Consider the following 25,919-nt stretch of genomic DNA (forward strand, 5'->3'; position numbering starts at 1 on the left):
ATTAAAATACATGAGAAAAATTATTCATTAATTCCTATTCTCTTAAGAAGCAATGAAATAAGCTGTGGCACAAATATGTATCAATCCAATTAATACAAAACAAGTGCGTGTTCTTGTATATAAATCCTTTCTACTACTCTTTGAATAAAAATAATTTAGACTAATCAAAATTGCCGAGTTAATTGGCAATGCAAATTCCCATTTACTTACATAATTAAAACAAGTATACATATAGGTTGATTAACTTGACTCTTCCTAGTTCTTAGCTTGGCATATTATTACATTAGGCAAAAGTTGTTAGTTAGTTTTGATTTTAGTTAGTTGTTAGTTACAGCTCTTATTATCCCCCTGTACCAATATATAAACAGAGGAAATGTTCAGATTGTAACACAGTGTTTCATTCAATAAAAACAAAATCTTTTCTTTTTCCTGTTATGGTATCATAGAATACACCTCACTCTCATGGCTCGCACTCGACACAACACTTCTGCTAGCCTCAGAAATTCTCCTCAAGCACCAATTGAAGATGCTCAACACCAATCCCAGATACCTGAAGCTCCGAACTCCAATACCAATGGTGGACACAACTCAACTTCAAATCGATTCACTCCCCTGGACAATCTTGATCATTCTCCCCTTGAAGATGCCAACAATCCATATTTCTTGGGTAATGGTGATCATTCGGGACTCATTCTTGCCTCACCTCCATTAACGAACAAGAACTTTCAACAATGGTATCGGAACTTCATGATATTGATTGGAGCAAAGAATAAATCTGATTTCCTCAATGGATCTCTTCCCCAGCCTTCCCCCAATGATCCCCATTTCAATTCCTGGCAACGCTGCAATCAAATGATCATGTCTTGGATCATTCATTTTGTCTCCCCAGATATCAAGAGTAGTATTATGTTCTTGAACTCTGCAGCTGCTATGTGGGTCGAACTAAAAAACCGATTTAATCAAGGGAATGGGCCACAACTTATTGAGCTTCGACAAACTCTCATTCGTCTCCATCAAGGTGATGATTCAGTCAGCTCATAATTCACCAAACTGAAGGCTATATGGGATGAAATAAACGAAATCTGTCCAAGAACTCATTGCACATGTGTTGCTGCTGCCGATAATCTTGATTCTCACAATCAAGAACAGGTTTTGCAATTCCTTACTGGTCTTAATGAATCATATCACGCTATTAGGGCTCAAGTTTTGTTGATTGCCTCATTACCTTCCTTGTCCAAAGTTTTTTCTATGATTATACTAAAGGAAAGACAAATGAATCGTGGTCCTTCTATAAATCCAAATATTATTGCTGCCTCTACCTCAAATTAGATACATGTTTAGTATCCTCCAAAAAACTAGAATCCTAATCCCCCTCCCCCAAACCACCTTCCACCCCGTGCTAAGAAGCTTCGCCCCACCTACACCCATTGCCAAAAACCAGGTCATCTCAAAGAGAAATGCTATTTCATTCATGGCTTTCCACCTGGTTATGGTACTCAAAGGAAACCATACACTTCTCAAAGACTTCATCATTCTCAAAATACTCCACAATCCCACAAACCTTCTATTCACCAAGCTTCTGCCTCTCACACGAATGCCCATGTCCTCCCTTCTAATGCCTGCATTCAAGGATTAATATCTCTTTTGAGTTAGAAATTACAACACAACAATCCTCCTTTGACAACAACTCAACCTCTGGTGTCAAATTTCACTGGTAACTCTTTTCTCCAATTCACTATGGATTGTTGACAGTGGAGCCACTCATCACATCTGTTATGATATCAATTGTTTCTCTTTTTTTTCATTCTACTACTATTGCTAACTCAATAATCCTACCAAATGGTTTCAAAATTAGTGTACATAAATCTGGTTTTGTCCAAATAAATGAGCATCTGAAATTACACCATGTCTTATATGTACCAACTTTCAAATACAACTTACTCTCGATTTTTGCTTTATTAACATCTCATGGTTACTCAATTTCTTTTTCTCAATCTCATTGCTCTATACAGGCACTACACCTGAATAAGACGATTGGGATTGCTGAAAGAATTGGTCACTTATACTTTCTGCCCCAACATCATCAATTTTTGTTTTCTTGTTAATCTGTACACTCTCAAAACTCATGTAAAGATGTTCATAAATGGAATACTCGCCTTGGACATCCTTCCTTGTTTGTTACAAATTCACTCAATAAAGATTTGAATTTTTTGCCTTCTGGTTTACCTTCTCCTTGCAATATTTGTCACTTAGCTAAAAAAAGAAAATTACCCTTTATATGTACACAAACATGGCACCTGCTGCTTATGACCTTCTTCATATGGATATTTGGGATCCTTTTCACATTGTTAGCATAGAAGGTTTTAGATTTTTTCTCATTATTGTTGATGATAACACTAGATTCACATGGGTATACATGCTATAGTTTCAATCTAATGTTCAGCAAGTTATACCTCAGTTTTTTTTTATTCATTTCCATTCAGTTTTCAGCTACTATAAAGGCCATTCAATGTGATAATGCCAAGGAATTGAACTTGACTTATTTTTATGCCACTAAAGGCATCCAATTGTTTCATTCCTGTGTAGAACGACCTAAACAAAATTCAGTTGTTGAAAGAAAACACCAGCACATATTAAATGTTGCTAGAGCTCTTGCTTTTCAATCTCATATTTCTTTACCTTATTGGAGTTACATGAAACATACAGTTGTTTACCTTATTAATAGAACACCTTCAGCTTTATTTAAGTTTAAAACTTCCTTTGAAATGTTGTATCATAAAGCTCCTTCTTATGAACACTTAAGAAATTATGGCTATGTTGCTTATGCCTCTACTCTAACTAGTAGTGCTTGTGTTTTCATTGGCTACCCTAATGGGATGAAAGCTTATACCTTATTAGACATTACAACTCATCAAATTTTTCACTCTAGAGATGTTATTTTCCATGAAACTATTTTTCCTCTCAAAACTAACACCTCTACTGACTCTTTTGCTTAGTTTTTCTCTTATGACAATATCTCTTCATCTTCACTTTCTAACATCTCTCCTACAGGTGTTGAAGCTAATCCTATTACTCCAACAAAAATACAATCGGTTCCAAATCTGAACCATAATTCTTAGCAACAACAAGCTCCTGCAGTATGTTCACAACATGTCTTGCCACAACCCCCTGTTTCTACTAATCATCACACTAAATCTGGTCGTTCAATTCATCGACCAGCCTATTTGAAGGACTATATTTGTGAGTCTTCTACTGCCCATCCTCTATCTAATTTCCTCTCTCATGATAAATTTAAGCCACATTTTTGCAATGCCATTCTAGCTGCACATTCAATTATTGAGCCTACCTCTTTTACTGAAGCATCAAAAGATCCCAAATGGAAATCAGCAATGACTGAGATTGAAGCCCTCATAGCTAATAACACATGGACCATAGTCCCTCTTCCCCAAGGCCAACATGCTATTGGCAATAAATGGGTGTATAAAATAAAATACAAATCCAATGGTGATATAGACAGGTACAAGGCATGTCTAGTAGCAAATGGTTATACCCAACAACAAGGAATCGATTACCTTGAAACTTTTGCTCCTGTAGCGAAGTTTAACACCTTAAAACTTTTACTTGCTCTAGCTTCCATTAAAAAATGGAAATTACACAAAATGGATATCAATAATGTTTTTTTGCATGGTGATTTAAATGAAGAAGTTTATATGAAACTTCCTCAAGGTTTCACACCTAAGGGGGAGTTTCCCTCCAATGTTGTTTGTAAATTAAATAAAAGCTTGTATGGTTTGAAGCAAGCTTCACGCCAATGGTATGGTAAACTAAGTACTACTCTTATCAATGATGGCTTCAAACAATCTCCATTTGACCATTCTCTATTCATAAGAACAACTTCTACTAATTTTTTAGCTGTTTTAATATATGTTAACGACATTGTCATTGCTAGTAACAATGATCTAGATGCAGATACTTTTAAAGCTAAGTTAAACTCTAGCTTTCAACTTAAGGATCTCGATCCTTTACATTTTTTTCTTGGTCTAGAGATTGGTCACTCTACAAATGGTATTTCTGTTTCACAACGTCCTTTTACTCTCCAAGTTTTAAGTGATACATGATATCTAGGTGCTAAAGCTTCTTCAACACCGATGGAACCAAATGTAAAGCTTAGTGCCAACAATGGAGATGTTCTATCTGATCCTACATCTTATAGAAGTCTCATTGGTAAGTTAATTTTCTTAACCATAACTCAACCTGACATTTGTTATGTTGTCAATAAGTTAAGCCAATATCTTAGTGAGCCACGACAACCTCATATGCAAGCTGCCCAAAGAGTTCGACAATATCTCAAAGGCACTCCAGCCCAAGGCTTGTTTTTCCCTTCCAAATCAAAAACTCAACTCACTGCTTATGCTGAAACTAACATGTCTCCTTCAGATTTACAGCTCAAAGTCTTCTCTGACACTGATTGGGCCACTTGCCCAGATACAAGACGATCCAATACTGGCTTTTGCATTTTTTTGGGCCGATCCCTAGTTTCATGGAAGTCCAAGAAACAAAGTATTGTATCTCGTTCATCTGCCGAAGCAGAATATAGAGCAATGGCTAACACCACTTGTGAAATACTATGGTTGCTTGCTCTTCTCCGAGATCTTGGCATTCCTCATCCACAACCAGCTATCTTATACTGTGATAACAACACTACCATACACATTTAAGAGAATCATGTATTCCATGAGTGCACCAAATATGTGGATATCGATTTCCATATTGTCTGAGAAAAAGTCCAAAATGGTCAGCTCAAATTTGTTCATGTCTCTTCCAACAATAATATAGCTGACATTTTTACAAAGCCTTAGTTTCCTTCTCACTTTAATGGCTTACTGTGGCAAAAGTTGTTAGTTAGTTTTGGTTTTAGTTAGCTGTTAGTTACAGCTCTTATTATCCCCCTGTACCAATATATAAACAGAGGAAATGTTCAGATTGTAACATAGTTTTTCATTCAATAAAAACAAAGTCTTTTCTTTTTCCTGTTACATATCGAACGTCGCTATTATAAATATTGAATGAAAACTAATCAATGAACTTGTTAAAAATTACATTCTGATTCCTGCACAGCCTCTTCACCTTTCTACCATTCAAGTACCATATATCTGCATAGCAAGTACCATATCTCTCTCTCTTTCATCAATACAAAAATGGCTTATATGGCATTGAGACTCTTTATTTTGTTAGCAACTGTACTTAGTCAAACCCTTCCAATGGCAGCAGCCAAGGCTGGTTCAAAACCGAGCCACCAGCGCGAATCGAGCTGCTGGGACTCGTTGGTGAACCTGCCCGCGTGTGGTGGAGAAGCTGTGCTCTTATACTACTTTGGAAAGCCTAGTCTAGGCCCAAGCTGTTTTCATGCCATCAGTAGCATTGGTTACCACTGCTGGCATGCCCTCAAAGAGGCCTCCGAGGCTGCCAAGAGAGCTAGCACTAGGCGTCACCACAACAACTACTAGTCCAGCACCAGAATTATTATAAATTATCTTTCTTCATACCACCTATTATGTCATCACCTCCATTGTTATAATATAATGCCTATTTTTGTTGCTTACTTTATATATTTACGTGGCTTTCTTGTCATTTTCACTGTTACAACTTCACCATAGTCATGTTTTGCAAACTATAAAATGATAGCTTAACATGTAAATGATTAGAAAAGAATGGTTTAAAACACCTTTTGTCCCTCTCAGTCCGAGCCATATTCTTCTCCACAGAGCAAGTAACTCAATCACATACAGTCAAAATGGTTTATAATCAAATGTTTTTAGCAGAAGAACAAAGAAGATGCAAATGAATGGGAAGCATAGTAGTCATATCATATATATGTCTCTGTTTTCCTACGTTAGCCTAATGCACAACGAAATGACCATCAAATTAAACATTTATTTCTTTCAAAATTTAAATATTATATACATATTTTTAGAATTCAAGTTTCAATATGTTTCTACATTTCTAACAAAAAATTGTGTAACATCCTTTAAAAAGATGCTAATTTGCAAATCATCCCCGGGTAAAATTGTAACAATGGAATGACAATAAAAAGCATGTCCTAGAATGTATTTACATTTGTGTTTCTTGTAAAAAATGTAGCCATATAGAATAATAAAGTATAAATCCTAATGTTACAAATTGAAGTATAGCTCTTATTCATTAGTTATGATGAGCCAGATTTACTATCAGATGAATTTTCTTGAAAGAAACTATGGGCTTGTAAGGAGAGAGAAGAAAATTAAATAAAAGAAGACAATGACATTCACCATTTGGATTATTGTTACGATATCTTTGGGATCCTAACATTGATTTGTGGGATACAATTGGGATGCAAATTTGATGTATATTAGGAGTGTTTCCTAATTTAGAAGATATGAATCGTGATTCTTTCGTAGGTTATATATATACAACGTATAACATCAATACAAAGCAACCCTTTTTTGATTTAATCTTTTCATGGTACCAGAGTCAAGCTGATCCACAACTATGGCCGACAATGACATGTCAATGTCACAGACCATAACAATGGCCAGCGACAAAATGCCACCGCAACCACCACCACCTAAAATCGAAATAAACTCCCCTTTTTCTTTGATCCTCAAGATCGTCCTAGCGACTTCATCACTCCCGCCCGCTTTACCGATGAGAATTATGACGATTGGGTAGGCGAAATCGAAACTGCTCTTCAAGCGCAACGTAAATTTGGTTTTCTTGATGGCACAATCACCTCATCGGAGCCTCCTTGCACGCAGTTTGATTGGATTACTATTCATGCTTTGCTCATTTCATGGATTATGAACACCATTGCTCCCGAGGTAAAAAGTACTCTCAAAATACAAAGATGCGAAACATTTGTGGGATACTCTCAAAGAGAGATTTGCTCTTGCTAATGGTCCCCAGATTCAAGAATTAAAAACTGCCCTTGGTAGCTGTCGACAAACTAAAACTATGACGATTCCCATCTATTACAGAAAACTGACCGTTTTCTGGGAATAATTGCATACCCACGAACCTTTGATTACTTGCTCTTGTTGTACACGATGTACCGCTGGCCGAAACCATGAAATTCGCCGTTAAAAAGATATGTTTCACCAATTTTTTATGGGATTATACAGCGAGTATTACGGTCGATTGCGATTGCGATTGAGTATTCTTGCTCAAGATCTATTGCATTCTCTTAATCATGCTTACCAATTAGCAATTCAAGATGAATGTGTTTGAACGACATCGAATGTACCTGATGAGAAGCCCAAAGTAGTTGATTTCGCTGTTCGTCCCGTCGAGCGAGGACGGGGCAGATCTGAGAATCCTAATAAATCACATCTTTCTTGCACCCACTGTAAGAAAACCGATCATGAAGTGACCACCTGCTTCGAGAAAATCGGATATTCGATTGGTGGGAGGATCGTACGAAGAATGATGGTGGGGCAAGCCAAGGGAAATCATCATCTTCCTTGGTTCTGGCTGGCCGTGGTCGGGGGGGGTAGCGGTGTTCGTGCTAATGCAGCAGTCACTGAAACTCTTGTCGCACCCTCTTCTTAAGTGTTTTCCGCAGATCAATGGAAGGTACTTGCAAGTGTGTTCAATAATATGATTGTTTCTAGTGATCGTTTGAGTAGTAAGCTTAATGGTAATTTGTGGATTATTGACACTGGTGCATCCAATCATTTAACTGGCAATATTTCTCTCTTATTTGATGTGAAAAATATCTTGTGTCCCGTCGGCCTTCTTGACGGCAAGAAGGTTGTAGCAACCAAGGAGGGTTCAGTAAGATTGTCGGCTGTTATAACTCTTCAACATGTTCTTTATGCCCCTCAATTAAATTGTAACTTACTTGCCATGTCGCAATTGTGTGATGATTTGAACAATATTTTCGTATTTAACTCTTATATGTGTGCTATACATGACCAAACGAGGGAGCTGATTGGAACGGGAAGTAAGCATGATGGACTCTACTACTTCGAGGAACCGAGCTCAATTCAGGCAGTCATAGTTGATGGAGAGATCTCTTCTTTGGCACTCTGGCATAATAGAATGGGGCATCCTTCCGAGAAAGTAGTAAAATTGGTTCCTTCCATTCGTAATTTTAGGGGTAGTTTGAATAAAGCATGTGAAGTGTGTTCTCGTGCCAAACATCCTAGAGAAAGATTTCTTTTGAGTGAACACTACTACAAAAAAAAAGGCTTTTTAGGACTCGCGGGGCCCGAATCCTCTATTTGAGAGCCTTAAAAACTAAGGATTTTTTAGGACTCGCACGAGTCCTCAAAAGTCTTATTTTTAATTTTAAAAAAATTAATTGATAGCCAAAGCTCCCGCCGGAGCTCCGACATTAACGGCGGTGCCACCACCCCCACGATGGTGGTTCAGGAAAATGATCAATCCTTTAGTGGGTTTTGATGCCACAAACACAAGGAATGCATTGCTGGTGTTCGTTTGGGTCGGGGTGGCTCGAGGCAGTCAGAAAACACTCGGAAGAGTTTGGGAAAAATAACACCACCGCGACTTCAAATGACTTTAGGTGGCGGAGGGCGGCGAGTGAGGGGCTTGGCTCACGGGGGTCGAAGGTCGCCGACCTTCTGAGTCCATTGCATCGACGCATGTAGGAGGGGGGTGGCCGGAGCGCCGCCGTCCGTGGCTTGGTTGTGGAGTTCGTGAGAGAGAGAGAGAGAGAGAGAGAGAGAGAGAGAAACGGGGGAAGAGAGCAAGGAGAGAAAGATAGAGAATGGGTTGTTGTGTTATATTTTTCTTTGTGAAGTAATAAATAGTAAAATTTTAGTTAAAAAATTGGAGGAAATTTGAAATTTTATAAAATTCAAATTTTTAGAACACACATAAGTTTTTAGGACTCATAATGCGAGTCCTAAAAATATTCTCGTAATTTTAATTGAAAAAATTGGAGGGAATTTGAAATTTTTTAAAATTCAAATTTTTAGAACACACAAACATTCTCGTAATTTTAGTTAAAAAAATTGGAGGGAATTTGAAATTTTTTAAAATTCAAATTTTTAGAACACATACAAGTTTTTAGGACTCGCAATGCGAGTCCTAAAAACATTCTTATAATTTTAGTTAAAAAAACATTGGAGGGAATTTGAAATTTTTTAAAATTCAAATTTTTAGAACACACATAAGTTTTTAGGACTCGCAAAACATTCTTGTAATTTTATTAAAAAAAATTGGGGGAATTTGAACTTTTTTAAAATTCAAACTTTTAGGACACACATAGTTTTTAGGACTCGCTCCGCGAGCCCTAAAAGAAATTCTTTAAGGACTCGCAATGCGAGTCCTAAAAAGTCTGGGAGTTTGTTTTTAGGACTCGCATCTAGGTGAGCGCTCTAAAAAAATGTCCTAAAATGGTGTTTTTGTAGTAGTGGAAAATAAAGTTAGTCGCATTTTTGAATTAATTCATGTTGATTTGTGGGGTTCTTATAGACATAAATCCTCTTGTGGTGCTCGATATTTTTTAACTATTGTGGAAGATTTTTCTAGAGCTATGTGGATTTATTTGATGATTGATAAAATAGAGGTTTTTTGAATGTTTTTATCCTTTGTCACCATGGTTGAACGACAATTTTCTCAAACTATCAAAACAATACGGAGTGATAATGGAACGGAATTTAATTGTTTGCTTGATTATTTTTCTACTTCTAGCATTTGTTTTCAAACTTCATGTGTCAGAAGTCCTAAAAAAAATGGAAGAGTCGAGAGAAAACACAAACACCTCTTATACGTTGCACGTGCTTTAAGATTTCAAGCCAATTTGCCAATGTACTTTTGGGGAGAGAGTGTTTTAGTAGCCACACACTTAATAAATAGAACCCCATCTACCGTTCTTGATAACTTAACTCCCTTTGAAAAATTGTTTGGTCACACTCCGTCTTATGATGCAATTCGTGTGTTTGGTTCCTTATGTTTTGCTCACAATCAACAATCTAAGGGAGATAAATTTGAAAGTCGTAGTTGCCAGTGTATCTTTGTTGGGTATTTGTTTGGCAATAAGGGTTGGAGACTTTATGATCTTGACAAGAATGAGTTTTTTGTATTACGAGATGTAAAAAAGAAATTAAGATACTTTTCCTTTTAGTGATATTGAGGCTTGCAATAATTTTGAGTTGGATGTGGATGTTGATTCGGATTTTGCAAAATTTCAATATGAAGTCCCTGACAACCAAGACACTACTGCAGCTCAACCAACTGCCAAGCCCACTAGTGTTGAGCCCATCACTACCAAGCACCCTATGGTTGAGCCCACTGCAGCTGGTCCAGCGAACGCAGACTAGGAAGAATTCGAAACCACAACAAACACGACTCCTCCTGTTTCAGATGAGGTCTCTAGTTCTAATGGAAATACCCCTACTACTGTTGATTTAGTTGACAATGGTTCAGAGGAAGTCCTAGGTCGTGGCATGAGAACTAAAATTCATTCGGTACTTCTACGGGATTATGTCACTCACAATATTGTCAAAGAGAGGCCATCTACCATTGCTACTTCCCCTCCACAACATACAAAAGAGGGTTGCTTTGTATTGATGTTATACGTTGTATATATACAACCTAAGAAAGAATCATTCAACTATTCATATCTTCTAAATTATAAAACACTCTTAATATACATCAAATTTGTATCCCAACTGTATCCCACAAATCAATATTAGGATCTCAAAGATATCGTAACAATTGTGCATCAAGCTCAGACTAAAAATGAGAAAATTTAAAGCAACCTAGGAAAACAAAATTATGTATATATAAGACAACTGAAATTCCAAGATTAGGTAAGAAAAAAAAATTATTATACCATGGATTTATTTTGCAGAAAGTGGGCTATCTAAAGCATGATTATTTAGTTAATATTGAAAACTAAAAATCATAAACAAAAACTCCCAATCGTCATAAATCCACATCTTTTAATTATAGCACCATAAAATTTGAATGTGGCATAAATGCACAAATTTTGAACTATAAAGGGGATGATCTCTGCAACAAAAGCTCCTATAAGGGAATTTTCCATTGTGTGCCAGGGGAAACTCTACTCATCTCAAGATAACACTACTCTTGTCATCTTTACACTGCGTGAATATAATAATCACTGCCCTGAAATGTAGTTTTCAATTTCATTACAGTTCACAGATCCATCGAGGGAAGAATTATTTCTTTGTGAAAAATAAGATAATAATATGAAAAACATCAAATGCGTGCCCATTTTTAAACACCGAATGAATCTATATTGTCCAGGCACAAACATTAATATCACAACCTTAATTTACTCACGATGGAACTCAATATATCTTTAGCCATTTCAAGCTTGTCAGCTCGTAAAAGGATATTTATTAGCCCCTTATTATTATTATTATTATTTGGTACTTGTTTACAAAGGTTACAATAACTGATAAGTCTTCTTCATCATAAAAGAGAAAGAAAAAACTGATGAGTCTTTTCATTTCTGATATATAATTCTCACCATATACAACTAATAAATACCATTATATGATTAATATGTAACGTATATAATTTTACTTCAATATATATGAACCCTATCAGCCTAATTTTTCATAACAACACACACAAATTATTATATACCAAAAAAATGGCCCAAGCTCTCAATCTCTTGATCTTGACAACTCTGGTGGCTGCTGCTATGGCTCTCCCAACGTCCATGGCTCGGCCTGGAGATTCGATTCCAGCCAGTAGTTCAGACCTCATGGCGAGGCTGAAGCTAGACGACGAATCATCAAACTGTTGGGATTCTCTGATTCAGCTCCAGTCGTGCACCGGCGAGGTGATCTTGTTCTTCCTGAATGGGGAGACTTACTTGGGGCCTAGCTGTTGCCATGCCATAAGGATCATCGGCAACCATTGCTGGCCAGCCATGTTTGGAACCATAGGTTTTACTACTCAAGAAGTTGATCTACTCCAAGGCTATTGTGATCATGAAGAAACTACTCCCCACTCCCCACCTCCTCCGCCGTCTCCGTCTTCGCCCTCGCCGTCCTTTCAGCCTCAGCCTACTCTTGATCATCATGGTGATCGAGTTGGTATCTATGGAAAATTGTTTCCGTGAAACTAATAATGAAAATTAAGTTTTAGCTTTGTCTACGTACGTATTTGTCTCGTTTTTGTGGTCATGTTTTTAGTGTTAGTTTGTTTGCAGTCTAGTACTCTATATATATATATATAGTACGGCTGTTTAACTACTGGATTAAGTAAATTATCTATAAATGTTGTGTGTTCTGGTTTTAATATATAAAGGAGTTTGTATGTTCTTATTATATATATGAAACTTTAATGAAAGAGAGTGTCTTTACAGTATATATTTCTGGAATTATGAATTATGACATGCATGCAACACAAAACTTGAACCAGAAAATTGTACATATTAATAATGATAATTATAATTAACACTAACGACAGTTTCTTATTATTGATCGCCAATACAATACAAGTTCTCAATTTCTCTTTATACTAATACACCTTTATTTATGTACTTACCAACCAAGAGATTAGTGATTTGGTCAAGACATGTGACCAGGCCAGATTACATTTTTTAATTTCTCTCATCTCATGTTGATTAAACTTTTTGTTTTAAAAAAATGTTATTAGTATTTTAGTTAAGGAAGAGAGACGCATTATTATTTAATGACATTTTAGCTTAATTGTAATTAATCTGGTGTAGGAGGAAATAGATATCTTGCACCAACAATTATGTAAATACAGAAGAGTTAACGTCATAAAAAAACGTAATTAATGGTTTTGTTCATTTTTTAGCTTATCGTTTTGTTCTTTTTCTAGATATGATTTACTATTTTAGTTATGTTCTGATTACTTATTATTTTGATATTTTCTTAAGTTGTGACTTATTGTTATAGTTACTATCAACTTTTGAATGAATATATAATGAGGGTTGAATGAATGAGAGAGTTGCAATTTGATACTTTAAAGTCTCGTGGCTCCACACGATTAGTTAGCGATATTCATATTAGTTAGGGGTGAGCACGGTGTGGTTTGGGCGGTTTGAACACTTTTTAATACACCACGCCACAAGTGCGGTTTAGTAACTAGAACACACCATGCGGTGTGATTTGGTTGCACCAAACCGACCAAACCAAACCATTTTTTGCGGTGTGGTTTGGGCGGTTTTCCACGGTTTGTGTAAAAAAATGTCATAACAAAATTTAAATTTTTTAAAAAATACTAAATCCTTAGTTCATAACAAATCCTTAATAAGTTCTAAACAACATCACAAGTTATCAATTAAGTTCAGTAAAACACAAAAAAAAAATACAAGTCTCTCATATTGGGTAACTATAAAAAATGGTATATATGTAAAGTTTATTTTTTAATATATTTGTAAGTATGCGGTGCGGTGCGGTGCAAACCAAAATTTCACACCGCCAAACCGCGCACCGCACCGCACCGCGCGGTTTAGCAAAAATACAAACCATACCGAACCATTACACTTTTGACACCGCGGTTTGCGGTGTAGTATGGTGCGGTGCGGTCGGTCACCGCGGTTTGTCGGTTTAGATGCTCACCCCTAATATTAGTTATAAATTCAAATTGTACGAGTTCGATATTGAATTTCACAAATAGCGATATGTCATATTCATATGCTGCCTTAGCATTTCTCATATATAATACATAGACTAATCAAAATTGCTGGAGTTAATTGGCAATGTAAATTCTCATAGTTATAATTAAATGAAAGTATATGTAGGTTGATTAAGTTGACCCTTCCTAGTTCTTGGCCAGGCATTGAACGTCAACCTACCACTATTATAAATTGAATGAAATTTATGATATAAATCTAATTTTAAAGAATTGACACTCATATTCTGATTCATGCATAGACTCTTCACCTCACCTTTCTAACATTCAATCAAAACTTTTATGAAATCTAAAAACACAGGCCTCTCTGCATATTAAGTATACCACATCTCTCTCATTACTACAAAATGGCTTATAACAGTGAAGAAGTTCTTTGTTATGATGGCAATTCTTATTGGCCTAACCCTTCCAATGTCAGCAGCCAAGGCTACATCAAAACCAAGCCCAAGCTCCTTCTGGTCAGGATCGAACTGCTGGGAGTCCTTGGCTGGCTGCATGTGGCTGGGAAGTTGTGCTCTTCCACCTCACCAAGGCTAGCCTGAAAAACGACATGTTTCATGACAAAAGACAAGTTCCTATAAAAACGACATTTTCTTCCAAAACGACATGCTCCTTTCAAACGACAGTTTTCTGATGAGAACGACAATATTATTTAGAACAACAACTTTGATAATAACGACGCTTTTCTTGAAAACGGCCACTTATCTCAAAAACGACACCTTTTTATTTTTATTAACTGTGTTACTGTATACGTTAGAAAGTGAAGAATTTTCTTTAAAACTACAGCAAGTTAAAAAAAAAAAAAAAAAAAGATTATTCTTTAAACCCAAATTAACAATATTTACCCAGAAACAGAATTGAACAAAATAGAAAACTTGAAGATCAAATTATATATAATACACCTTTTAAAATATACAACAGCAAACTCCAATGGTCATTACATACTTGTCCATTGTTTTCATGTCCTCCTTTGCCTCCTCATTGTTCTTCACTACAAACTCCAGTCCTTTCTCACTATCAGCCAATATCACATCATCTTCATCCACCATTTCTGCTTCAAAAAATTTCCTGCAGCAAATCAGCTCTAACAACAAAATTCCATACCTATAAACGTCCAACTTTAACTAGTGGTAGTACAACTAGTACGACCTATTACATCATCACCTCCTTTATTATAATATAATTTTAGGCTCTTACTTTAAATATTTGTGGTTTTCTTGTCATTTCACTTTCACTGTTATAATTTTAGCCAGATATGTTTTGCATACTATAAAATAATAGCTTAACATGTAAATGATTAGAAGAACACTTTGATTTAAAAATACCTTTTGTCCCTCCCAGTCCCAGCTAGATTCTTCTGAACAGAACAAGTAGCTCAGTAACATAAAGTAAAAAACTGGTTCAAGTCCAATGTCTGTAACTTAATCCAATGTTTTTAGCAGAAAATCTAAAGAAAAACAAAGAAAATGCAAATAAATGGGAAGCATATTAGTCATATCATATATATGTTGTTTACAAAAACTATACCAAAGCACAAAAGTAACATAATAAAACAAGTAGCAAATCATTTGCTTGCTTTGAAGGACATCTGAATTTAGCTGTCTCCCAAGTTAACCTAGTGCTAAAGGAAATGACCATCAAATTAAGCATTTCTTCCAAAATTTAAATATAATATATATTTTTTAGAATTCAAGTTTCATTATGTTTCTACATTTGTAACAAAAAATTGTAGAACATTCTTTTTAAAAAGATGCTTATTTGCAAATCATTCCTAGCTAAAATTGTAACAATGGAATGACAAAAAGAACACGTGCCAGAATGTTTTATATTTGTGTTTCTTGTGAAAAAATGTTGCCATATAGAATAATAAAGTATAATCCTAATGCTACAAATGGAAGTGTTGCTCTTATTGCTGGACTTGAAAAACTCATAATAAGGGTCACTTCTCTTGGGTGTATTAATGTGTGCCTGTAAGGAGAGAGAAAGACGGAGAAGAAAATGAAAAAGAAGACTATGACATCCACCATTTGAAGATGCAGAATTAAAAGGAAAGGTTAGAGTGAAAGCATTTTATACAAATTAAAAAATCGTTTTATGCAAAAATTCTTGCCAACAAAACTATGAGGATCTCAAGTATTATTTGATAAAAGGGAATAACAAACATTTTGTAAGTACCTTAAATATAACAAGGCCATCAGCAAATACCAGTTCTAGAAGTCAAGAGTCCTGTCCAAATATTTTGGAGGCGTGACAAACAATCTATCGCGGGAGAAAATGACATCTCTGAAGAATTCTGGGAATTTGAATAAGCCATGTGCCCTATTCTTAAGTTTCCTCTTTCTTTTAACAATGCAGAGACAACCAAACAAGTAACCCTTCTAACTACGGCTTTGTCTTCTCCTGAAAAACCTGTGTTACATCACATATTATAATTGTATTTGGATGAAAATATATATAATATGAAACCCTCAAACTCAGACTAAAAACGAGAAAATATATATAATTGTATTCATTTAGTAGAAAGTGTAGGGCTATCTCTAGCATGATTATTTAGTTAATATTGAAAACTATAAATCATTAAAAAAAATTCCTGACAAGAACACAAACAAACCTGAGCCAGTACAATCAAGTACACAAACTAGAAGAAATTAAAGTCTTAGCTAGGATATATGTATCACTTACATAAGCTATTCTAAAAACCATGTTCACTAGCACAACTGAACAATCAATTTGTCATAAACCCACATCTTTTCATTATGTAACAAGCTACAAGGATAGTACCATAAAATTTGAATGTTGTGTAAATGTACAAACCTAAACATTACCACAAGGATAGCCCTCTAGATTTATAAAGGGGATGATCTCTGCAACAAAAGCTCCAAAGATAACTACTCTTGTCATATGCAATGAAACCAGAAACCTTTACAATGCGTGAATATAATAATCACTGCCCTGAAAAGTAGATTTCAAATTCATTGCACTTCACAGATCCATCCAAGGAAGATTTTTCTTTGTGAAAAATAAGAGAATAATAATTAAAAAAAAAATCAGATTAGAGAGAATAAAAAAAAATTACAGCTGTTCATCACGACCACGTACTCTGAACAAGTTTGGTATTCTTATACATTAAAACTGCTAATTCAGCTGGTAAGAAAATAGGTCTTCCAATGTATCTCTGCCCTCAAGTTGAAAAGTAAAGATTGAACAATTCACAAGAAAAGCTACTAACATTATAGTGCTTACTGTCAGAAGTGGGTATCCAGAGATGGACAGCAAGCAACCTTCTCAATCAAATCAGTAGAGCCTGTCCTTCGTTTCACTTCATCATTTGAACTACAAAGCTTTAGCACTGCCATGCCTCCCCCCACCCCAACGTCGTCTACGACCCCTTCGTTTCCTCCCATCATCTTTCTCCTTTACTTTTTCAATCAAATCCCTTTCCCCTCGTCTCTTATACATCTTAAAAGTGATTTGTCTTTCTTCAGCCATCTTCCTCACCTTTTCAGTGATCTCTGCTGCAATTTCTCTGTTATATAGTTTCCTTAAGCCACGCATAAGCTTAGCAAAAGTATCTGGTTGTGGCATTGCATCCGCTTCCATCATGTCCAAACAGTAGGAACAAGCCTCCTTCACATGCCCATTTTTAAACAGTGAATGAATCCATATTGTCCAGGCAGAAACATTAATCTCACCCCCTTTACTCACGATGGAACTCCATATATCTTTAGCCATTTCAAGCTTGTCAGCTCGTAAAAGGATATTTATTAGCTCCTTCAAGGTACCATATTGAGGGGAAGATAGTAAACCCCTCTCAACCATTTCTTTGAAGTATTGACAAGCTTCAACCAGACAGCCTTGCCCAAGGAAGCCATGAATCATAATAACAAAGGTGTCAAGCCCTGGACTTAACCCAGTTGCTTCAATTTCATTCCATAATCGAACACCTTCTTTAACTTCCCCTAGTTTGCATGCCAACCGGATCACAGCATTGTATATGTTCAAATCAGGAACAGAACCAATCTTTTGCATCTCCACCATGAGCTCCAAGCATTCCTCCAGCTCCTCCTTCTTCTCATGTGCCAACATAATCTGCAAATAAGTATTCTGACTTGGAGTATGGCCTTGCTGGATCATACTATCCAAAATCTCATAACCCCTTTCAATCTTTCCCCACTTACAAAATCCACTTATCAAAGTAGTGTAAGTCATAGCATCTGCATGACATCCACTCCTTTCCATATCTACAAAAACACGCATGGCCTCTTCCATCTTCTCATGTTTGCAAAGAGCCTGAATCAAAATGGTATAGGATATTGCAGTAGGAAAACAGCCCTTCCCTTTCATCTCTTTCAGAAGATCATAAGCGTCTGCCATTTTTCCAGCATGAGAATACCCACCAAGCAAATTGTTATAAACCACAATGTCTGGTTCAAAACCTGCTTCCCTCATCTGAATCAGCACAACTTTTGCCTCCATAAGTTTCCCTTCTCTACACCAACCGTACAACAATGAAGTAAAATGTTTTAAACTAGGCTTAAACCGAATCCTCATATCTTCAAATAAAGAAGCTGCTTCCTTAACACAATCATTCTTGCACAAAGCATCTAACAGACAACCAAAGACATACTCATCAGGTTCACAGCCATACTTGGGCATTTCATCCAACACTTCAATTGCTTTTTTCACCATTCTAGCCGAAGCAAACCTTCTCATAAGAACGACAAACACTTCAGACGTTATCAGTTGAGGGTTCTCCTTCCTCATCTCCTCAAGTAGTGCCCAAACAGCACCAAATTGGCGCATCTTCCCCAATGCCTTGATCATGGCTTTGTAAACTTCATAACTGGGTCTGTAGCCTGGCTGCTTCGATACCCAGACAAAGAACCTGTACCCCAAGTTCCCTGCATCGCCACATCGATTTAAGACACGTTCAGCCAAGCCTGAACGCACAGCAATGCCAGATTCTTGCAAGGCCAGCTCCAACTTCGGGACCCTAGAGTGGAATTTTCTTAAGATTCTATAAATCTTTTCAACATCAGATGCAAATTCATCATTGCAACAACTCTCGTCCTCTGCACCATTGGATTGACTTTGAAGGCCAACCATCCCAAACCCACTTGCACCATCATACGATTGACTGTTGAGTTTATGATTCAAACCATATTGGATCCTGGAATGAGCGGAAGGTGTGGAGGAAAATTGGGTTTGTATAGTTCCAGGTACCCTCAAGTAAGTTTTCCATGAAAGGAGGCTAAAAGGAGTGTTTGGATTAAAGGAAAGTGAGAAATGGTATTTGGTACACACAACAAGCTTTGTTTTCTGATACAGTCTCTGCATAAGCCATCCATAAAGTTCATGTATATAATCAGTCATTATTAAACACTAGCTTTAAACAGAAAGGAAAAATTAGAGTACAATCTCAAAGCATAACCTTACCATGGCACGAACAATGTCAGGGGCAGTCAGGGATCGCTGCAAACTAAAATACCATTATCAAGATTCAATCATCAATAACCGAAGTCTTTGGAAATCAAACAAATTTTACTTCTTAACTGAAACCCTAAATCAATATTTTTTGCATTGATTATTCAAATGTATCCACGTGCTACTAATACACATAGGGTCTTTTGGATCCCTTGCTTTGACACTTTTGACCTTCGTGAAGTAATCTCCTATTGCATAATTCTTACTTGGCTCTTTCTTAGTAGTTACTAGTGATTAATCATTCTCTTTATTTGGGTGACTCAAGAACAAGTGCCGATGTAGTTTCAGTAGTAATAGTAATAATAGTAATAGGAAGTACGGATGGCGTAGGACTGGGTGTTGTTTTATTAGGGGAAGGATCATTCAATTCCCTTAGTTGATGGATGTGGAGAAAGAAACTTTTTCATTATCCCTAAACAACGAAAAACAAATAGAAAGGAAAAGAAAAACAGAAAACCCAAGAATTAAAAAACACAGACCACACTCCATTGATCCACAATCATACTCAAAAATCAATATAAAAACAAAATAAGTTTCACAATCATGCCAAAAATCAAAATCAGATATCACAGTTATGCCTGACTGTTATATAGGAGTCAAGAGAGATGTTAGAAATACCTCCTAAGCTACTGCTCCTTTCCTTACTCCTCCAGTCCTTGATAGACACAAAATAATAATAAGATAAATAAAAGGAAAAAAAACAAAAAAACAAAACTTTACTAAAGAGAATACTAATCTTAGAAGATCATGACAAAAAAAAGTAGTGGCAGAGGCTGAAAAATGAGGGTTGGAAATCACATAAGTCCTAATCAAACAGTAGAGGTTGGTACTGATTCAATGATGCTTCTACTGAAATTGGTTGCGTAATAAGCCCCAAATTGAATGAACTATTTATTTACAGAACAAAAACAAGATTGATTTCCATTTCCATTTCCATTTAAGCATTACACAAAATTATACATGGAAATTCGTAAATGAGCTGATCAATAAAACCTAATCCTACTAACATACATTCTTTCATAAGCAACAGACTGAAAAAGTCATCATTGGAATGGAAGATTGGAAAATGAATAATTAGCAAGTAGAAGAATTCCAACCTTAACGAAAGAGAAGCTGAGGACTAAAGCGGAAAACAGAGCAGAAGACTTACTGTGATACAGAAAGAGTGAAGAAGAAGAAGAAGAAAAATGGAGAGAGGAAAGGCGGGACGTGGAATTTGTTGATTTTGTGAATAATAAATAAATTTGGGTCGGAAAATTATAGTTGTCGTTTTTACATAATATTGTCGTGTTGAAAGTAATATGTCGTTTTCACTATACTGTCGTTTTCTAAGTAATATGTCGTTTTCAGATAAAATTGCAGAAAACATAATTAAAAATTTGTATTAAATTCTCTAGCATTGGTTTTGTTACTTGGGTTGAGTAGGTTTCCTCTTGTTTCTTTCTTTAAGTTTAAGTCAACATCTGTATTTGCTTCGTTTGGTTATTAAGTAAATCAAATAAACTTTGTATATCAATCGAATCATCTTAATTTTTTAAGTAAAATATAAAGTAAATAAATCAAAATCATTACCTATATCAACCAAATCATTTATGCATTTTGTTTGGAATAAATTTGTATCAGTCTTTCTTTTTTATTCAAGTATGAAGCGAATGTCTAGTTTCTTTCTTTTGGAGAGTTTCCAATGTTCATATTAAGCGCATCTCCCACATTTATTTTGCTCTTTTGGTTATTCATTTTTCTCTCATGCATATTTAAACGTTTTTTCTTCTTCAATGTTTGTTTCACTTAGAATTTCTATAATATGCTTGGAGACAAGTTTTGCATAGTCAATAAAGTCTGCAACTTCTTCTGTACCAATATCAACGGTGGGTTTATGATCTGAATTTGATATCGCTTCTTCTACTTGTCTAACTTTATTATATAGTTGATTATATGTTGCTGTACTCCTAGTTGAGAAGAAATTTTGCTGGATGGGGATGATCTCAGTTGTGAGGCACAATGGGTATTTTGCAAAATTTGATTCTCTTTTCTGCCCCTCCACGTAGAATATAAGTTGGGAATCATGGGTAAACATCTTTAACTTGATACTCTATTTTCAAAATGATTGATTCTGGTTGTAGTTTCAATTTGTCGCAAATTATTCCAACTAAGTTGTTGTAGTTGCAGTTATTTGGAATGAGTAATTCATGGACTTCAAAGTTGATGCATTTTCTATTTTGTTCTCATTAGACTACTTGTCTAAATTTGACAGATGGTCTAAAATTTAGACAGGTGGTCGAAAAAATACGACTACTTGTCTGAAATTTAGACAACTGGTCTAAAATATGAGACTCCTTGTCGAAAAATTAGACAAGCTGTCAAAAAATTCTGGATTTCTTTATCTCGAAAATAACCGAAACCACCATTAATTTTTTCAGATTTTCAAGCTTTAACCTCCATAAAACCTCATAAATAAACCTAAATCCTTACTTATACTTTCAATATACTAAAACAATCATTTTGCATTTTTCATATATATTAAAAAAAAAACATTTATAAACCAATCTTTTGAATGAGTAGTGGCTAGATTTGTGGAGAAATGGCAGCATCCGGTGATGAGCAGTGTTCGCCGGCAGTAGGGGCAGTGGTCGCCGATGGTGGTGGTGGTGGTGGCGGCGAGGGATGATAGTGGGTGGTTGTGGATGGGTGTGGGTGAATGGGTGAGAGGAAGAAGATGATAGTTATTAGAGTTTTTATTTTAATTTATTATTATTTTATTTTAAGGGAAAAATGGGTAATACAAAAAATTCATTAATAAAATAGTTCATTTAGCTAAAAACTATTAGAACTGGGCCAAAGTGCAAAATGCACTATAGAAAAAGGTGATTTTGCCAAGGACCACTATTTATATATATATAGCTTTCTTCTCCAACAAAATTCTCTCATTTAGCAAAACATCTTTTTCACGTAAATATGTCAATTCGCAAGCGCCTTAGAGTATAGAGATTATAAATGCAATATGAAAAAAACAAAACAAAACAAACTTTGTTTTACTCAAAGTTAACCTTAATTCTAACTTATTTCCAGGAATTTGATGAGATTTGTTTGATGTAAAGAAATTAAATAATTAAAGAACAAGAGTACATAAATTAAAGTGGTTTTTTCATAAGTACACATTTTTTTTTTAAATAGTGTTATTTTATTTACAAAAATATGGTGCCAAAAAGCAATTTAAAATGGGAAATTTGATCAATCATGCTTACATTAGCTTAATAATTAAAATTTGAACAAAAGTTAACCACCATATGATACAAATGCGCATCTTTCATTTAATACCAAAAATACCCCTCTCATAACAAAATCTCATATTTTTCCTCTCTAAAATCTTGCAAGAAATATACACATGGGTAAGTGATTTTCTTTGATTCTTGTTGTTGTTGGTTGTTTTTATGATTTAGAATGCTGTTTAGATGTTGGATCTGTAGTTTGTTGGTATTTTTTGCTGTTTTTTTTGTGAAAATCGTGTTCTGTGAAAATCTGCATTTTTTTTTTGTTCCTTGAGTTTTTTTCTAAATGCTCGATAGTGTCCGATAGAGGCCCAATTCGGGCACGATAGTTGTTGAGTTTAGAGGTTAGGGATGAAGGTCTGATGGCAACCCGATAGTTTTGGTTACCCGATGGTCATAAAGGTTCGATGGCTACCCGATGGTTGCCCGATTATTATTTTGAATCTATACACCCTTTAAGTACGATAATGGATCGATAGTAGTCCGATATATGTCCGATTGTTGTTATTAAGTTACTGCGGACCTAATAGTACGATGGTACCCGATACTTGCCCGATAGTACGATGGTACACGATAGTAATAAAAAACATAAATAAAAACCGTAACTTTTCCCCTGCCATTTCCCGTTCCCTCTCTCTGCCAAAACTCTTCACTCCCACAAAACCATCGAGCAACCCATAACTACCCTCACCCGACGCATCTCTCTCCCTCACCCGACGGCCAGAAAAACCCCCACCACCCGACGAAGGAAAACCCAGACCACCGAAGACCAAGCCTCACCCAAACCCCGACACTCACCCAAACCCCAACCACCACCGGAGACGAAGAAAAACTCAGACCCCGAAGAAAAACCGACACCCCATTACGCAAAAATGTCTAGGGTATGTGTTTTTTTCAATTTCTTTTCCATTGCAAAATGTTATAGTATGTATTGTTGAATTTGACTGTGTGAAATCTGATAAACCGTAAAATTTTGAATTTTTTTTTGGGTTTTTTGAGAGGTACGATAGTGGGTCGATAGGGGTACGATAATGTTTGTGTTTTCTCATAACTTCAGGTTGAAGATGACTGTACAATAGGGGTACGATAGTGGTTCGATGTTGGTACGATAGTTTTGTGTTTTCTGATAACTTGATGTTGAAGATGACGGTACGATAGGGTACGATATTGGGTACGATGTGTGCCCGATATTGGGAACAAATTGTTGTGTTGTTATATTCCGATGGTGTACGATGTTAGGTACGATGGTGCACGATAATGTTATAGTTCCAGTTTTTATTTTTATTTTTAAGTGGTGTCCGATATGGTGCGATAGTGTCCGATAGTTGCTCGATAGTAGATTGCAGAATATAAAATTTGATGTTTTTTTTGTTATTCTATTTAATTGGGTATTTATTTGTTTTATGCAGAATTTAAGACCTCCACAACTGATAGTTCCAGTAGAAGAACATTTTACAGGACGTATCACTTGGCGCGGCAGTTGGTACTTTCCAAAGATTAAAGCAAAATTTATACAGTGTGGTTTATTGGATAGGGTGAAGGAATCCCCTTTCAAACAGTTCTTTATGGCGGAACCATTAAATTTTTCTGGTGCCTTAGTCCATCAGCTCTTGTTGCACAAATTCAGAGGGGAGAAGACTGACGAAGTCCAGTTTTATATTGGGAAAAAACGATGTAGATTTAGCCAATTGGAGTTCGCTTTAGTTACTGGTTTAAATTTCGAGGCCGGACCGTCTGAAGCTGAGATTAAAGCGAAGACCACTTCGGATCGGTTGATTCTTGAGTACTTCAATGGTCATTCCCCAGTGAGCATAGGGCAACTGCGCATAACTTTTGAGAGTTGTCAAATAGTTGATGATGTGTACAAGATGAGTTTATGTTTATTAGTAGAGGGTGTTTTGAAAGGTCATGAGGAGAAGTTGATGGTTTGGACTGACATGCTGAAGATGGTAGATGGCGTTGACTTCTTTTTCCAGTACCTGTGGGGGAAGATATCATACCAGAAGTTGTTACAAACTTGTCAAAAAGACTTTGTAGAAATGAAGAAGCATTTACAGAAGAAGATTGAGAAATGAAAAACTCAGAAGGAGGCCAAGTACTCTATTTATGGGTATGCTGCAGCATTGCAGTATTGGGCTTTTGAGTCCATCATTGAGTTGGGTCAGGATTATGCTGTGAGATTGGGCCAAGGCATTCCAAGAATGATCAACTGGCAGAGCAAGGAGAAAGTAGAGATACACAAAGAGCAACTTATTAAATTGTTTGCCAAAAAGGTGAGCTTTTACTTTACTTTTTAAATATTTTGAATGTTCTATATTTTTTTCTAGATATGCAATTTTATGGGTACTGCACGATAGGGTACGATTTGAGTACGATTGTGGGGTTATTTTGTGGTTTTTTGTCAACTGTTTGAAAACTGGCTAAGGGGTATGATTTGGTACGATGATGGTCCGATTGGGGTACGATATGTATTCTTTATTAATGTAGTTGTAGAGGTACGATATTGGTACGATGTTGTACGATGATGGTACGATAGTTAGCAAGTAATTCTCACTTACGGGTACGATATTGTTATGTTATGGGTACGATATGGGTACGATAATTGCATGATATGGGTACGATATGGTACGATTGAGGTACGATAGGTTACCATTGTTCACCGATGATAATTACTTATTTTTTATATTGTTTTACTTTCCAATCTAAATATTCATTGTTTTTTGTGGCAGTTGACAGTATACCCCTACCTGTGTGCCCGACCTGCTGAAGAACAGTATGTGAGGACCCTTACAGACAATGAAGCCCCATTGTATGTGGACATGGGGTTAGAGGAACTAGAGGTGGGTGCCGATGGACAGCCTACACAAGAAGCCTTACAGAGCCAGGCTGAAAAGTTAGCTGAGCAAGCAGAAGCAGCAAATATTTTTAAGGAGGTTTCACCACCTCCAACACCTGAGGCACCTGAGGTTCCCCCATCAGCACCTCATGCCAGCACCTCCTCCCAAGCTGAGCAACCAGGCTACTCTATGATTTTGGCCATGTTGGAAAAGGTTGAAGGGCAACAAAGTGCCCTTATTAAAGGTCAGTCCAAGATCTTGGGTCAATTGCAGAAGCTGATGACAATGATGGAAGATCTTAGTAGGCCAACTCCAGATCCACACCCTCAGTCCACTGAAGAAGGCCCTCAGTCTCCTGTAGATGAAGACATTCTCCCTAACGATTACAGACCTGATGATGTAGATGATCACATTTTTCGCACACCAGAGGATAGGCAAATTACTGTAATCGGAGATACTGAAGATTCTGAAGTACAATTCTTAGACATAGCTCCACCAGCACCGGAGAAGAGGAGAGAAAGAAAGAGGCCTAGGTGGTTCGATGAGTACACTGCAATGAAGAAAAGGAATAAGAAATCGAAGACAGCAGTGAATGTGGATCCATTGAGGGTTGTTGATGGTAAATTACTTATGACCTTTCACAAGTGGTTGCTTGGCACCATTGGGAATAAATATCCGAGGGAAT

The 25,919-nt window shown here is 36.2% G+C and overlaps 3 protein-coding genes across 26 annotated transcripts; 2 read left to right on the forward strand and 1 right to left on the reverse strand.

Annotated features, from left to right (window-relative positions):
• Window positions 1-462: 462 nt before the first annotated feature.
• On the forward strand, window positions 463-1,041 carry LOC133805524 (uncharacterized). The gene has a single exon (XM_062243708.1). It carries the CDS (start codon window positions 463-465, stop codon window positions 1,039-1,041), a length of 579 nt encoding a protein of 192 aa, XP_062099692.1.
• Window positions 1,042-11,626: 10,585 nt separating this feature from the next.
• On the forward strand, window positions 11,627-12,173 carry LOC133805525 (egg cell-secreted protein 1.1-like). The gene has a single exon (XM_062243709.1). It carries the CDS (start codon window positions 11,627-11,629, stop codon window positions 12,098-12,100), a length of 474 nt encoding a protein of 157 aa, XP_062099693.1. The 3' UTR covers window positions 12,101-12,173.
• A 1,548-nt stretch (window positions 12,174-13,721) lies between these two features.
• Window positions 13,722-20,342, reverse strand: LOC133807234 (pentatricopeptide repeat-containing protein At3g49730-like). Of its 24 annotated transcripts, none has more exons than XM_062245442.1 (7): window positions 20,226-20,342; window positions 19,747-19,783; window positions 19,081-19,123; window positions 16,721-18,975; window positions 16,470-16,596; window positions 15,820-16,053; window positions 15,024-15,091 (listed from the first exon to the last, which is right to left on the reverse strand). In XM_062245442.1, exons 3-4 carry the CDS (start codon window positions 19,081-19,083, stop codon window positions 16,978-16,980), a joined length of 2,001 nt encoding a protein of 666 aa, XP_062101426.1. In that variant the 5' UTR covers window positions 19,084-19,123; window positions 19,747-19,783; window positions 20,226-20,342; the 3' UTR covers window positions 15,024-15,091; window positions 15,820-16,053; window positions 16,470-16,596; window positions 16,721-16,977. The 24 variants fall into 24 exon arrangements, 21 of the variants coding, with proteins under 21 accessions (XP_062101426.1, XP_062101428.1, XP_062101427.1 ...); XM_062245444.1 differs by having other exon boundaries at window positions 19,081-19,116; window positions 20,226-20,328; XM_062245443.1 differs by having other exon boundaries at window positions 20,279-20,295.
• Between the last annotated feature and the right edge of the window lie 5,577 nt (window positions 20,343-25,919).

The sequence above is a fragment of the Humulus lupulus genome, chromosome X (assembly GCF_963169125.1).
Source record: "Humulus lupulus chromosome X, drHumLupu1.1, whole genome shotgun sequence".
NCBI classification, from domain to species: Eukaryota; Viridiplantae; Streptophyta; class Magnoliopsida; order Rosales; family Cannabaceae; genus Humulus; species Humulus lupulus.